Source organism: Aristolochia californica, unplaced genomic scaffold, assembly GCF_029961685.1.
Source record: "Aristolochia californica isolate CCGP_79_NKW_82.1479 unplaced genomic scaffold, dmAriCali1.0.hap1 SCAF_11, whole genome shotgun sequence".
Classification (NCBI taxonomy): domain Eukaryota; kingdom Viridiplantae; phylum Streptophyta; class Magnoliopsida; order Piperales; family Aristolochiaceae; genus Aristolochia; species Aristolochia californica.
Window position 1 is genome coordinate 33,750,123 of NW_027181782.1, and position 15,358 is coordinate 33,765,480.

Genomic DNA, 15,358 nt, shown 5'->3' on the forward strand with positions numbered 1-15,358 from the left:
CGATGAAAAATAATCCAAGTGGAAAGGGAAGACGGCGAAGAGAGATTCGCAATCTTATCTGGAAGAAATGGCCAATGAGGAGGTCATTGTGTGAGCATTATAAAGCAAACGGGGAAAAAGCAGGGGCTGTAAGTGGTGGTACCAACTTAGGTATTAGCATCATGGTGCCACTCATCCCACCCTTTTGTGGTTTTTGTATTGGTGGAGAAGAAGAAGAAGAGGGGAAGCTCTTGCTCTTGTTTGTTAAACAATTGGGACCTGGTTAGTATATCCTTGGATCCTAAAAGATGGAGGGGATGAAGAGTTAGTTGGCCACAGTTAGGTCAAGGTCGCAATCGCGCCTAACTCTTCCCTTTCCTTCGTTTTTTCTTCCCTACGAGGCCACCATCTCCTCACCTCACAAAATTAAAGGGAGGTAGCGAAGAAGACTTATAATTTTCACCCTTTCTCTATTTAAGTTGAAGATCTATATTTTTCAACCTTTCTCTCTTGAAGTTGAATCTTCATTTTAAACAACAAGGTGGGGGGAGGAGGAGGAGAGAACGCAAGAAAATTCCAGTATCAGCTGATTCAAGAGTAAGCACATATCCTCCAATAAATAGAGTAGGACTAGATTCGAATAGATTTGGATTAAGCTACTTTATTTTACTTTTAAAGTTAATTTTGGCAATAGATAACACCGAATATGCTATAAATCAAATCGTGAAGAGCTCTACTTTTCTCTTCTGATTGTGTTGTACCATGGAGTTTTCCTTCAAGTTGCAGAGCTTCGCCGGTCTGATCGTGTCGGTGGCCGCCGGAGTAGTTATGGACCTCAAGTCCTATAAACCATTCAGCTGATGATCAGTCTTGCAGCTCAGAGATGCACGCGATGGAGATCCAGTACTGGCTGGCTGTTTGGGAACAAGAAATCACTCATCAAGCTTGATTTTCGTAGCTGACGATAGAGGTGTTGCTGTAACCCATCTTGGCCAAAAACACCATTACTACCGACTGAAGATTCATATCATGATACTGTTAAGATTGTAATACAAGCAAGAAGCTTTCCACTCAGTTCTACACATCTACTGTACACAAACAGTACCCAAAAAAATTTTAAAAAAATTTGCGAACTGCGGAAGTAGGAAGAACAGTCTCATCATAGAAGAATTTCGATAAAGAGAGTGATTAAAAGATTTTTTGTATCAATACGACGCGGCCCATGAATGAAATCACATCCGAACCAGGATACACAATGTACAGAAGCCAAAGAAGCAAGCAATGCCATCACGATGACTCTTTGCTTCACAGGCTATTACCCTTGTTTGGCTTTTACTTCAGCAGCTGCTGCTTTAGCAGCAGATTTTGCCAAGGCAGAGGGGCCGAGGGCGCTCTTTGGGTTAAATCCTTTCCTGATCTTAAACACAGCCCATGCGGTGCCTAGAGCATGGCCTGCTGCATCCAGGCTTTCGTTTGTTAACTCAGCTGCCTGCTCTCCATACCTGCACGGGAAATGAAGAATTCTTGAGAACATGGGAACGGTGGTAATGAAAGAACCAAGTCTTGAACAAGTCCCAGAAAATTTTGATGGTATTCAAAATATTTCAAGCTGAATCTTGATTACCTTTGAGAAACAAGTCCGGTTGTGACAACCGATGAGGTGGACAATACGTTCTTTCCTGAGACTTCAACAGCATCGCAAATCCTTCCTGTAATATCACAAATGAAGTTCATTTCAAATGGTTAAGATGTAAACTAAACATCCATAGATTCGAACAGAGGAATTGACGGATGAATATTGCAGCTTTCCTTTCTCTTGTTCCTTAATGAAAACAGTCTTCCAAAACTCCGGTGATCCTAAAAACTGTAATTGCGATCTTGCAATAAGATAGAAAACAGAGATCAACAACAACCATGCACTTTCAGATTTCCATCCTAAAATGAATGGTGTAATTTTTCTTTTAATTTCCTTCAAACCTAAATCTAACGTAGTTAGCTTTTCCATATCACTGAAGAAGCAAAACGAGCGTACCAAATCCATCAAGTGAAGCAAGAACGAGCTCCCCAGGTAGAAGCCCAAAAAACTTCTTGCCTACTTTGGAGTTTACAACAGAGCTTGTGAAAAATCCAGTGACCTTCACAACTCCTGACAACACTCCGGAGGCCACTTTCTCTGACATCTTTGTTACCTTCTTGACCCTAAAAATTTTCACATCAAGAACATCAGTCAGCTCCATTGTTAACAGGAAGAAGAAAACAGGATAACAAGAATGATAGAACAATCAATCAAGTCAAACAAGACAACAAGATATAGAAAACCCATGCAAATACGATGAATTTACAGCAAGATCACAAAGAAACAAGGTAATAAGGGATTATATTTCAAGAGGTTAAAAAAAAAAAAAATACTTCCTAGACCCTAGATCAACATTCTGCAAAACCCTGCAAACCTTCAGAAGACAGATTACCACAAAAATGAAGTCCTCAACGACAGAGATTGCTTTCTAATAATAACCAGCATCTAATCACTTTTGAGTATACATATCCATGTTAAACAACAAGAGCCTCCCAACCCACCATCACTACACAATGTATTGACAGTGAAATCCCCCTATGAGACTTTCAAACACAACCAGGTAAGCTTCTGAAGAAGGAGAAAAAAATATGAACTGGAATGAAGAGAATGTAAATTCCGAAGGCAAGCGTGGACACCCTTAGGAGGTCTAATAGAGGCACTCAATGGTGTAAGAGTATAAGAACGAAGTATTTTATTCATCAAATTTCCTTACCTTTTGATTCTCTTAAGAGTTTCGGGACTAATGTCGGCCTTCTTCGCATTAGGATCCATGCGTTTCTTCAGGACCTCATCGCCCCATTTCAAGCGATCTACCGCAACATCTCCACACCACAAAATTCCCTTTATCAACTGCCCTGTGCCCAAAGCAATGCCTTTTGCAACGTATCCATTATAATCCTCCACATTGGGGGCGAGCGTCGTCCAGTACGCTGCTGATCTTTCCTCTAACATTTCCTTCTTCGGTCCCGCCTTCAAATCCGAAGGCGAAATCTCCTTCGCCACCGACTTGTCCAGCGCCTCTGATTTCGCCATAACCTTCTGGACCGAGAAGCTGCTGTAATTCTCCAGAATCCCGTCAAACTCCTTCAAGAGTTTCTCCTGCCCCTTCGATGCGAATGTCAAACCATAACTCAGAACATCTTCCTTGGAAACCTTCGGTGACCCCGCCTCATCGTCGCTGGAATCACCCGAATGAGTAGATGAAAGACCCAGAGAGAAGAAATAGTGCGATTCGTCGAGCTTGACGGAGGCCTGATCTTTCGTTAACGGCCACTGGATTTCGTTCGCAACGCGAGCCAAGACAGCGAGAACGGTAGCACCCTGCCGAAGTTGCATAATAATGAGGTCCCCGCACGCGAGCTCGACGCTATACTGCTTATCAATGAGGTGAATAATGGCGCCGGGGATTCTGATAAGGGTTTCTTCGTAGCACTCCGGCGGGGCCGTCGGACGATTCCCATCATCGTTCTTGACCTCATCCGCATTGGCTTCCGGGAAGAGATTCTCCACCAAGTCCGTCATATCAACGGAGGGATAAAGCGGAGTAGAAGAAGACGGAGAAGGGCCGCTTCTCCGTTCCGTCCCCGGAGGCGAATCCAACGACGGATAGAGAGAACTCGAAGAGGGCTTTGACACGAAAGGTGAATTCGAGTCCGGGTTCGACTGGATCACTTCTGGATACAGGGAGTTCGAATTCTTCCTACTCTGATTAGAAGCCATGGATTCGAAGCTACCTCCGCAAAGCTTGTGGGTGCGAACAAGAGATGGCGAAAAGGGGGAAGGACAGAATTCCCAGGATTTAGTTTCTTAAGGTTTGAAAAAATGGAATGTAGAAGTGTGGGCATATTGCCCAACGAAGCAGACTCAGATCCGGGAGAGCGACCGTTATTTCCAGCAGCGCTTTCCCCGGGAAGTTTACCCGTTTCTCGTGTCAAACTAAACCATGTTCTTCGGTTTGCAACCGGTTCGAGTAAACTTGAATAACAAATTGAATGGGTGATCCGGGTTCGGTCCGGCGACTGCAAAAATTGAGACACATCTAATGTAATCCCTGGGTCCCATTTACTTTAAACATAAGATATTAAATTATATATTTATTATTTAAAATAAATTATATAATTATATTTTTCTTTAAAATTCACCTTTGGACAACTTTTTTTACTTTTACCACTTAATATATTTAAATTAAATAATATAATTTTTCTCTAACAAAATGGCAGAATTTGGGAAGAAAATAAAATAAAATAATTCTATTAAAAAACCATTCCTCTTATATTGGAATCACAGCTAAATCAACGGTTAACGATTGAGCACGTCATAGTATGTCTGAATCTCCATTTAAGGTCAAAGTCAATTTCTTCAGATGCGTAGACTACTTGCCGTCCTCGTTATCGTTCCTATGAAGAGACGCAAAGAACAGCCTAAATAGCGTAAGCCAAAAGTATCTCCCACCTCGTTTCCAGTATCCGACGGCTCACAAACCATCCCCTCTCAGTCTCCCCGGTGCCACCGCCTAGGCGCTGCGCATTTGTTTATTAGTTTGTCCCTTCTCAAAGATTTCTCTGTAGTTGAATTCTAAGTTGCAAGTCGGTCAGGCATCTTTTTTCTTTTTTCTCTCTGTCTCTCTTTGTGCAGAATCACCACCCAGAAAGCTGCCGGCGACAATGGTAAAATAGTACTGGTAGAGGACGTAGTTTGCATTGAAGATTTTGTTGTGATGGGTCGTATTGATGAAGTTGAGTTTCTGGGTATTACAGGAGCAGTGCACGTTAGTGCCTCCATGGCTGGAGTCCTTACTCTCCACCTCCTTCTTCTCCCTCTGCCGCGCTCACGGGGAAGAGACGCGCAGCGAATGCAACATGTATTGCCTGGACTGCGCCGGCGGCGACGCATTATGCTACTACTGCCGGGCTAATCAACATAAGAACCATCGAGTTATTCAGGTTGGTTGACAATGCACTGGAAAAATTATTGACAAGCTGATCAAATTGCATCTCTTCCTTCACCATTTTCAACCTTTGGTTGATTGATTTATAACCGAAGAAAAAAAAAAACACAAAAACAAAATGGTTGTGTTTCAGATCAGAAGATCATCCTACCACGACGTGGTAAGAGTCTCCGAAATCCAGAACCTCCTGGACATCGGCGGCGTCCAGACGTACGTGATCAACAGCGCCAGAGTCCTGTTCCTGAACGAGCGGCCTCAGCCCAAAACAGGCAAAGGCGTCGCCCATACATGCGAGATATGTGGGAGGAGCCTCCTGGATCCTTTCCACTTCTGCTCACTAGGCTGTAAGGTCTGTAACACTTTTCCATTAATTTCCTCCATGGTTATTAAAACACCTTAGATTCGATCATCCGTTTCGTTTTCCGTCTCCTGACACAATGTACGACAATGATCAGTTGGTCGGAATCCGGCGAAACGGAAACACGACCTTCGTCGCCGAGACTCACGAAGCAAAGATGGAGAAGAGGGAAGGGATGTCGGAATTGCGTGAAGGAGCCCAGCACGGCATTTACCCCTGCACGTCTCTTCCGCCGTCTTCGAACCCAAGGCGAAGGAAAGGCGTCCCCCACAGAGCTCCCTTGCGATCTTAGTAAACGAACAGAGCGAAAACGGATTACAGATTAAACCAGCCATGAAAAACCAAATCAAAAGCTGTTTTTCGGCGGAAGAAACAATAATTGAATTGAATCGGATAGAATTATTATTTATCGGAAGCTGCAATGTAAGGCTCTGGGTTTATTTATTAAAAGAAAGCAATTGCGTTTACTGCTTAGAGTAGTTTAATGGAAGGTTGGGTTGGAGGCAGGAGTTGTCAATTATTTGAGAAAGCATCTCGTTAAGGAGCCAGATTCGATAGTAATTTACACATAGATTTTCAATTATTGTCGCTGCAAATAATTTTTGTTGTCTTGGTAGTCGGAAGTGATCTGTTTATGAAATGGTGAGGAGACCAAGAACGGCTTCAAGCAATCAAATCCTCACCTTCATTTACAACCAAGGATATGTGAACCATTGGCTTGTATTAACGATGTTATCATGAACTAAGGGCACAGCTATATAGGCATGAACAATTGTAATAGTGTAACAAACCTATATTTTTGAAGATTTACTTGCTTTATTTATGGTTATTATTGCATTATATTTTCATCTATTTTTGATTTAAGGATTTCATTGTTAACATTACAATGAATCCTGTCCAAATTAGTAATTTCATTCATCCTACATTTTTTAACCGACATGAGTTAGATTGGGGACGAAGTTCAATTTTGACGAATAATCCCAGAAGGGATGTCAATTTATTCATTTACCAAAATTTTCTTTACCTTTTAATAAATAAAATAATAATAAAACACATTTAATTGAGATTCTTCCATAAGACCTCCTCCTGTCCTGTAATATTCTATCATATTAATTCCGACTTCTATGAGACTCTTGTTGTGAGAGTCATGTGTGACTCTTTGATACTTGCTCTTCAACACTCTCCCTCGAGCTAGAGTTTATAATTTCATCTTGCAATGAAAAAAGATTCTTGATCTTCAATATTGGTCTTCAATCTTCATTGGCTATATATATATTTTCATAGATGTAAATCTTTGTCTTTTGTTCTCTCCATTTCTTGAATATTTTTGTAACATAAAAATTACTACAATATATGAAATACAATACCTCTTTCTTGTATATTTTCTTTTTCTTTTTCTTTTCCCCTTCAAGTTGGGGATAAAAAGGACATGGAGACCCAACTTGGACACGTCACAATATGAGAGATGAAAATCTCTCCTAGCCATACAACAAAGCTCCAAATACTAGTGAAAAAGGTCATAATCTCAAACACACTCCGCTCAATTTTAAAGGCGAAAAAATAGCCCAACTTTAAGACACAACAAAATGACTACTCCTACACTTTTTTCGATAGTGGGTTAAATATTGCTCTAAAGTGATGAAAACATAAGATGATAAACTGAAGAAATACTAGAGGAAAATAACTTTAACTGGAAGGAGGCGACTATACAACACCCATACCTCCAAATGAATCTAGAATGTGACCTTTAAAAAAAATTAGGGGAGGATATAATGGTAGAAACATAATAAAATTGACCAAGGATAACAAATTTTTTTTTACATTGATCACAATTTTTCGGAGCTGACTATGCAAAAGATACACAACCAAAAAACAAAAACACAAAACTTGAAAACAACATCGAAGGAGGATATTTCATACCTTGAACGAGTACATCATGGATTGATTAAATCTGACATACAAGAGAAATTTGGCTAAAAACTAGTTTTCTAGAAGAAAAAAGACTCAATTCACATCAACGCATGGAGAGATAATAAGAAAATGAGAGATTTTTGTAGAACTAATCTTTGAAACTTCTGATATTGATATCTCCAAAAATATAGTTCATAATCACAAACGGTTTCTTTCTCAAGAAACTAGATTCAAATAAATTTAATTTGATACCTAAATTAACATAAAAAAGTTTTGTTCTTAAATCGTTTATGACCTCTTGATTTGTATCATTCTATAGCTTAACCCTTGTCGACAATAATGTGAATTTTTCCTTATAAATAGATCAGATTGACATGAAATTTGATCTTTCTAAAACTAGACTCTGATATATTTTATTAAAATATAATATTTATTCACAAAATATACTTCTTTTGAGATAAAAAAATTGATAGATTTTGAACTTTGTAATATAACCGAATTGAGTACTCTTTCTTCTTTGGCCAACCGTATCACGAGTTTGAATGAGAATAGATTGGCAAGGCACTTAGGTTTCCCAAACCCAATTAAAACCTGACTTTACTCAACATTTTGTAATGTATTTTTGCAATTATATACACCAAAATAAACAAGCAATTTTTTTGTAATGTGATATCTATCTTTTAATTTATTTTTCTTTTTCTTTTTCTTGAATTATAGAGAATGGACTCTGGAAACTTTAATTTCTGATCATAAAGGATTAAACATGTTATGTCATGAACAATCCCAACTCTTTCTCAATTAGAACAGCTCTTGTAGAAATGGTCCAAAGCCCATCAAATCTCTTAAACCTTATCAAATGCTCTTTCTTCAACAAAGTCAAAACAGTTTCAAAAAAATGCTATTCGCCAAGAACTTTAAAAAAAAGCATCTCTGGTCATCCTTACCTTCTCCAATGGATATCATACGTTAAAGCTTAAAAGCAGCTTTAATGAACTTTCCACAACATGAAGAAGGAAAAGTTCCTCAATGACTCACTCACCAGTCACCATATTCGATTCTGACGAACACCCATTTGTAAGAATACGAATTTTTCGAGTTTCCGATGACTAGGAATAAATGCCTTTGTATTATTGAATAATTCGAGACAATTAATCTCTTGAAGTCCCTTTTTGACTTCAACCGACTTTTGTTTATGCCTCTGATGGTCGTCATTGTGTGATTCGCGTTTCCGGATCTTCTCTGTGCTTCTTTTGTTTGATGCTCATGGTTGATTATCCCGGGTTTGTTGTCCACCATCGAAACGACTTCTCAGGCTTGAAACCGGCCTGAAAGAAAACGAAAATGGAGATAACTAACAGAAACATAGACAAAGTGACGATTTTCTGCACTTTCTTCTGCGTGGTGTTCGCGACGTCTTTTGCTGATGATCATGAGACGCTTATGGAGCTCAAATTCGCTGTGCTCGGTCCTGACGGCTCTGGGCTGGACGACTGGCGGTCGGCGACGTCGCATTGCTCCTTTTCTGGAGTGACGTGCGATGCTAATGCTCAAGTGATATCCCTCGATATCGCCTTCGTCCCTCTCTATGGTCAGGTTCCACCAGAGATCGGGCTCCTGAAATCGCTGGTGAACCTCACTCTAACCGCGAGCAACCTCAATGGGAAACTCCCGCCTGAGATTTCGAAACTCACTTCTCTCAGGTTACTCAACCTCTCCATCAACAACTTCTCCGGCGAGTTTCCGGTCGAGATAACAGGTGGCTTGCCCGAACTCGAAGTTCTCGATTTTTATAATAACAATTTCAGTGGGAAACTCCCCGTAGAGCTGGCAAATCTCAGAAAGCTCCGGCATCTTCATCTGGGAGGCAATTTCTTTTCTGGGGAGGTTCCGGCGAGATATTCGGAGATCCAAACACTGGAGTTTTTAGCTCTGAACGGAAACGCTCTCACTGGCAAGATTCCTCCAAGCCTAGGTGGTTTGGTGAACCTGCGGGAGCTCTACTTGGGCTACTTTAACAGCTTTGACGGAGGAATTCCACCCGACTTTGGGTCGTTGAGCCGTTTGACTATTTTGGACATGGCACAATGTAACCTCTCCGGTGAGATTCCGGCGAATTTGGGCCGATTGAAGACGCTGAAGAGGTTGTATTTACATTCTAATCGGCTTTCTGGTAAGATTCCCACTGAACTCTCCCAGCTAAAGAGCTTGCAGCAGCTCGATGTTTCACTGAATGAATTGACAGGAGAAATGGCGATGAACTTTTCGGAACTCCAGGAACTGAACCTTTTGAGCCTCTTCCGCAACCATCTCGTCGGCCAGATTCCAGCTGACCTAGCTGATTTACCGAAGCTAGAAGTCTTACAGCTCTGGGATAACAATCTCGTTGGATTTCTGCCGGAGAGACTCGGAACTAATGGCAAGCTTGGATTACTGGACGTTGCAATCAATCGACTCAGTGGTACGATTCCAAGGAACCTTTGTTTGGGGACAAAACTAAAAAGCCTGATACTGATGCAAAACAGCTTCTCCGGCCCGATCCCGGCGGAGCTCGGAGAATGCAAATCGCTCCAACGCGTCCGTCTCGGTAACAATTTACTGAACGGAAGTATTCCACCCGGTTTTCTCAATCTGCCATCGGCAGATATCGTCGAGCTCAACAACAACCAGTTCTCGGGTGAACTTCCACTGGAAATGTCCGGCGGCAAGGTAACACAGCTGATCCTCGGCAACAACAAACTCACGGGTAAACTCCCCCCGGCGATCGGAGACCTGTTCAATTTACAGGTCCTCGCCCTCGAACTGAACCGACTCTCTGGAGAGATACCGTCCGAGCTTGGAGACCTTAAACGACTCTCAACAATAAACCTCAGCCGCAACGACATCTCCGGGTCCATACCCCACGATCTTTCTCGATCTAGCTCCTTGGCTTCGATAGATTTCAGTGGCAATAATCTCACAGGGGAAATCCCAACTGAGCTCACGCAGCTCACAATCCTGAACACGCTTAACTTGTCCGAAAACCGACTTTCCGGCGAGATCCCGCCGGAAATGCAGAAGATGGTGGGCTTAGTATCGCTGGACCTCTCTTGGAACAATCTTTCAGGCCACGTACCTGCCGAGGGCCAGTTCAAGCTGTTCAAGGAAAGCTCCTTCGCCGGAAATCCTTACCTCTGCGGACTGCCGTCGTTGCGATGCTCCGTAAAGGGAAGTCCAATGCAGATTTCCCATGGAATGCTCTGCTCTCCGAATTTCCGTTTACTGGCTCTTGTTCTTATCTTCTCGGTGGGAACGGCTCAGGGTTACCATGCAAGGTCGATTTCCTGAGTTGTCGTCGCCCCTCGTAATTGAAAGCGCAACATGAATATAAGAGAGGAAACGAGAGATTGAACGATCTAAACGGAGAAGAAATCACTCGTAATTTTTTTCTATTATTTATGCTATAAAATGTCAACCCATTTCGTGGATCTTTTCGGATGTGGCCCGTGTGTTGGCCAGGCACGAGTGAAACGACGGCAGTACTTTCGTGTCCGCCGTCAACGAAAACCCTCGCAGTCTGTCCACGTATTGTCCCCTTCTGATACCCGACGCGACGGCTGGTTTCTTTGGCATCTTCTGCCGTTGCCGTTACCTCCATCACGTGACTGGAGTACGGCGAGGGCCCACGATATATATGCGAGTGCGAGTGAGGCAAATAAGTATCGAGCGGGTTACAGAAGTATTCGGATTCGAGTCGAGACGCGAGGCATCCAGCGAACGCCTTTTTATGTTCATTCCTCGTCTCCCCGCTTTCCTTTCAAATCGCCAATAGAAGCGCGCAGGTGAAAAAGTTCCTTTGAGGAAAAATGCAAATGTTCCTTCCTTTTGCGATCTTTCTCTCTTCCTTCTTCTGCGTTTCCTCGTCCCTGCCGCTCCCGCCGGACCACAATGCGTTGATGAAGCTTAAAGCCGTCATACTCGGCCACGGTGGCGCCGGTCTCGACGATTGGCGGGTGACGTCGTGGCACTGTTTCTTCTCCGGTGTCACTTGCGATGCTGATGGGCTCGTGGTATCTCTCAATGTGTCCCTCGTTCCTCTGTTTGGACATCTGGGGACGGAAATCGGAATGTTGAAGTCTCTCGTTAATCTCACGCTTTCGGGATGTAATCTCACCGGTGGACTTCCGCCGGAGATATCGGGACTGCAGAACCTACGGTTGCTCAACGTCTCCAATAACAACGTGAGTGGGGAGTTTCCTTCTGAAGTTGCCGGCGGATTGCCCGTACTCGAAGTGCTTGACGTTTATAACAACAATTTTAGCGGACGTCTTCCGCTTGGAGTTGTGAAGCTCAACAAGCTCCGCCATTTGCATTTTGGAGGGAACTACTTTTCTGGAGAGATACCGGAGATTTACTCTGAAATCGAGTCTTTGGAGTATTTGGGCCTGAATGGTAATGCGCTGTCCGGGAAGATTCCTGCGAGTTTGAGCCGGTTAAAGAATCTCCAGCAATTGTACTTGGGGTACTATAACTCATATGAAGGAGGAATTCCGCTGGAGTTTGGATCGTTGAGGGCGTTGGTTCGGCTTGATATAGCATCATGTAGTATCACGGGTGAGATTCCGGCCAGTTTGGGTAATTTAAAGCAGCTTGACTCGTTGTTTTTGCAGTTTAATCGTCTTTATGGTACTATTCCGGCGGAGCTCTCGGGCCTGCGGAGTTTGAAATCGCTGGACCTTTCGTTAAACGAGCTCACCGGAGAGATTCCTGAGAGTTTCTCTGAACTCAAGGAACTGACGCTTTTGAATCTCTTCAGCAATCATTTCGTTGGGAGAATACCGGCGTTTGTCGCCGACTTGCCTAATCTCGAGGTGTTGCAAGTGTGGGGAAACAACTTCACCTTCGAGTTGCCGGAGGGGCTCGGCCGGAGCGGCAGCCTAAAAAACCTCGACGTGGCGCTTAATCGACTCACCGGGACGATACCTCGAGACCTATGTTCTGGAGGCAACTTGAAGACACTGATGCTCATGAACAACTTTTTCTTTGGACCGATTCCTGAGGAACTCGGCAAGTGCAAATCCCTTCTACGAGTCAGAATCGCCAATAACTTCTTGAACGGAACGATTCCTACAGGATTCTTTAATCTGCCGCTGGCGGACATGCTCCAGCTCAGCGATAATTTCTTCTCCGGCGAGCTTCCCGCGCAAATGTCCGGCGACAACATGGCGATCATGCTACTCTCTAACAACAAATTGACCGGAAGCATTCCTTCGGCTATCGGAAACATATCGAATTTGCAAAATCTTTTTATTGACAGTAATAAGTTTACTGGACGGATTCCATCCGAACTCGCAGACTTGCGGCAACTATCGAAACTAAATCTCAGCAGCAACCAGATCTCCGGCGGGATCCCCACTGAACTTGCCAGGTGTTACTCCTTAGCAGCGATTGATTTCAGCCAGAATAACCTCACAGGGGAAATACCAACCGACCTCACTAAGCTCGGGGACCTCGACACATTAAACCTGTCCGGTAACCACCTCTCAGGAGAAGTTCCGCCAGCTATGTCACGGATGCGAAGCTTGACCTGTCTGGACCTCTCTCGTAACGACTTCTCGGGCGAGATTCCTGTCGGCGGTCAGTTCCGCATCTTCAACGAGACCTCCTTCACCGGAAACCCGAACCTCTGCGGTCCGCCACTTCGATTCCGGTGCCCCGACAGCGAACCATCAAATCACAGAAACCTCACCACGTCCTTCATCTCCAAGCTTCTCCTCATCCTCGGCTGCCTGCTGATCGTCCTAGTCCCCTCCCTCGCGGCATTTGTTAAAGCAAGGCGAGCCTACGAGAGCCGCCGGAAATCGAAAACCTGGAAGCTGACGGCCTTCCAACGACTAGGTTTCAAGGCAGAGGACGTGCTGGAGTGCGTGAAGGACGACAACATCATCGGAAAAGGCGGCGCCGGGATCGTCTACCGCGGCTCCATGCCGGACGGCGTGGAAGTGGCGATCAAGAGACTAGTTGGCCCGACCGGCCAGAATGACCACGGCTTCTCGGCGGAGATCCAGACGCTGGGCCGCATCCGGCACCGGAACATCGTCAGGTTGCTCGGTTACGTGTCGAACAAGGGGCAGAATCTACTGCTGTACGAGTACATGCCTAACGGGAGCTTGGGGGAGCGGCTGCATGGATCGAAGGGTGCAAACCTGCTGTGGGACACGAGGTATCGTGTGGCTACGGAGGCCGCAAGGGGGCTTTGCTATCTGCATCACGATTGCTCGCCGTTGATCATCCACAGAGATGTCAAGTCGAACAATATCCTCCTCGACTCCGATTTCGAGGCCCACGTCGCTGATTTTGGACTTGCTAAATTTCTTCAAGACGCCGGCGCGTCGGAGTGTATGTCGGCAGTCGCCGGCTCCTACGGCTACATCGCCCCAGGTTTGAATCGAATTACCTGTTTTATTTAACGTTTATGCCCTCTTACAAGTCCTAAAATCCCCATATTCCATCTTTTTTCCTCGATAAGTCCTACAAATTCAAATTTTCCCGTATTACTTTGTGTTTTTCTTGATTGTTTGTGAGAGAGAAGTTCAGAAATTAGTCAATTTTCGCTCAGAAATGCGACATATGTTTGCATTTAATGGTGATAATGGCGAACAACAATACTATCTCATGCCATCTATGTCAGGGTCGTTCAGTGGCCGTTCTTCTTCTGGTTTAATCTTGTTCATTTTTCCCTCGTTGATTGTCGGCTTTGTTCGGCGCAGAGTACGCATACACGCTGCGGGTGGACGAGAAAAGCGACGTGTACAGCTTTGGGGTGGTGCTTCTGGAATTGATCACGGGAAAGAAGCCCGTCGGAGAATTCGGAGACGGCGTCGACATCGTGAGGTGGGTTCGGAAGACGACGTCGGAGGTGGCAGAGATGTCGGGGCCGGCTCTGGCGGTGGTGGATCCCAGGTTGAGCGGGTACCCTCTGAGCGGCGTGCAGCATTTGTTCAAGGTGGCGATGCGCTGCGTGGAGGATATGAGCACCAAGAGGCCCACCATGAGGGAGGTCGTCCTCATGCTCACTAACCCTCCTCACCATTTTAGCTTGTGAAATGCAGGATTAATGAATCCAAAGAAGGAAACGAAAAACTCTGCTAAAGTAAACAGTTTGGTATACTTTAATTATAAGTATTTTTAGGCACGGTTGGAAAACTCGGTAAAGTTGACTTTAGAAATTCTCTACGGTAATTCGTTCTGGAGAGAACGAAAATGGGGAAACAGGGGACTTAGCAGAGGAAGGAGACAGAGAGAGAGAAGAAGAAGAGGGTGGGCCATCTTCCCCTTTGACTTGCCAATAGTGACGGAGAGACGAACATGTTCCAGAGGCTGAACAGACTGTTTTTTCCATATGACAACCAACCCAGGTCCGGTTCCATGCGGGATGGTCTCTACTGCCAGTGACAGCAGCCATGGCTGTTAGCTATGTTGTTTACGTTGAAGACAAACTGGTAGTAATTAATATCCCCGTGACTGGACTGGGCGAAATGGTCTGCTGGTGGGGCTACCGTCTCCGCAGAGGAGACGTACGTCCGGCGGTTTGTCGCGTTTACGACGACGTGTTTTCACTGACTCGGGAGCTCTGATGCGGCAAAACTTGTCGGCTTTTAGACTCAGAAGGCTGGAGTTCCGAGTTTTTCATCTTCAACGAAGCACCCTACATCAACAAACAGATCCTAAATGCGAGTGAGAAAGAAGTGCTGCAGATGCCAACCAACACAGTACTGGAGAAAACGTATCCAAAGGCAAATCAGAAAAACGCAGAGATCTCCCCTATCCATTTTTCAGCCAATTTATCCGGAAACGTAAACTTCCAAACCTCTAGGTTTCCTCAGAAATTTATTCGCCCGATGAGGTTTTTAGCAGCTCTTCAGAGCTTTTGCCCACTGTAATATGTGTGAAGAATCGCCGTATCCATTTCCGAGGCCTCTTTTTAGCTCCAATGGAGCTCGACTGACTCTGAATTTCTTGGCGGGATTGGCGCGCCATTACGAATAAGAGATTTTTTAACAACTTCATCGGGCACACTGTGCGCAATTTAGTTGAAACTTGTAATTCT

General features: G+C 44.3%; 3 protein-coding genes across 3 annotated transcripts; 2 read left to right on the forward strand and 1 right to left on the reverse strand.

The window, feature by feature from the left end:
* Nucleotides 1–987: 987 nt before the first annotated feature.
* On the reverse strand, nt 988–3,885 carry LOC137944231 (protein EARLY-RESPONSIVE TO DEHYDRATION 7, chloroplastic-like). Its single transcript, XM_068789841.1, has 4 exons — nt 2,769–3,885; nt 2,012–2,178; nt 1,604–1,688; nt 988–1,481 (listed from the first exon to the last, which is right to left on the reverse strand). Exons 1-4 carry the CDS (start codon nt 3,773–3,775, stop codon nt 1,295–1,297), a joined length of 1,446 nt encoding a protein of 481 aa, XP_068645942.1. The 5' UTR covers nt 3,776–3,885; the 3' UTR covers nt 988–1,294.
* On the forward strand, nt 3,878–5,653 carry LOC137943822 (uncharacterized). The gene is made up of 5 exons (XM_068789256.1): nt 3,878–4,025; nt 4,691–4,722; nt 4,813–4,998; nt 5,137–5,352; nt 5,459–5,653. The coding sequence occupies exons 1-5, from the start codon at nt 3,878–3,880 to the stop codon at nt 5,651–5,653; spliced, it is 777 nt and encodes a 258-aa protein (XP_068645357.1).
* A 2,873-nt stretch (nt 5,654–8,526) lies between these two features.
* On the forward strand, nt 8,527–15,263 carry LOC137943823 (receptor protein kinase CLAVATA1-like). Its single transcript, XM_068789257.1, has 4 exons — nt 8,527–10,578; nt 10,768–10,954; nt 11,110–13,689; nt 14,019–15,263. Exons 1-4 carry the CDS (start codon nt 8,614–8,616, stop codon nt 14,351–14,353), a joined length of 5,067 nt encoding a protein of 1,688 aa, XP_068645358.1. The 5' UTR covers nt 8,527–8,613; the 3' UTR covers nt 14,354–15,263.
* The last annotated feature ends 95 nt before the right edge of the window (nt 15,264–15,358 follow it).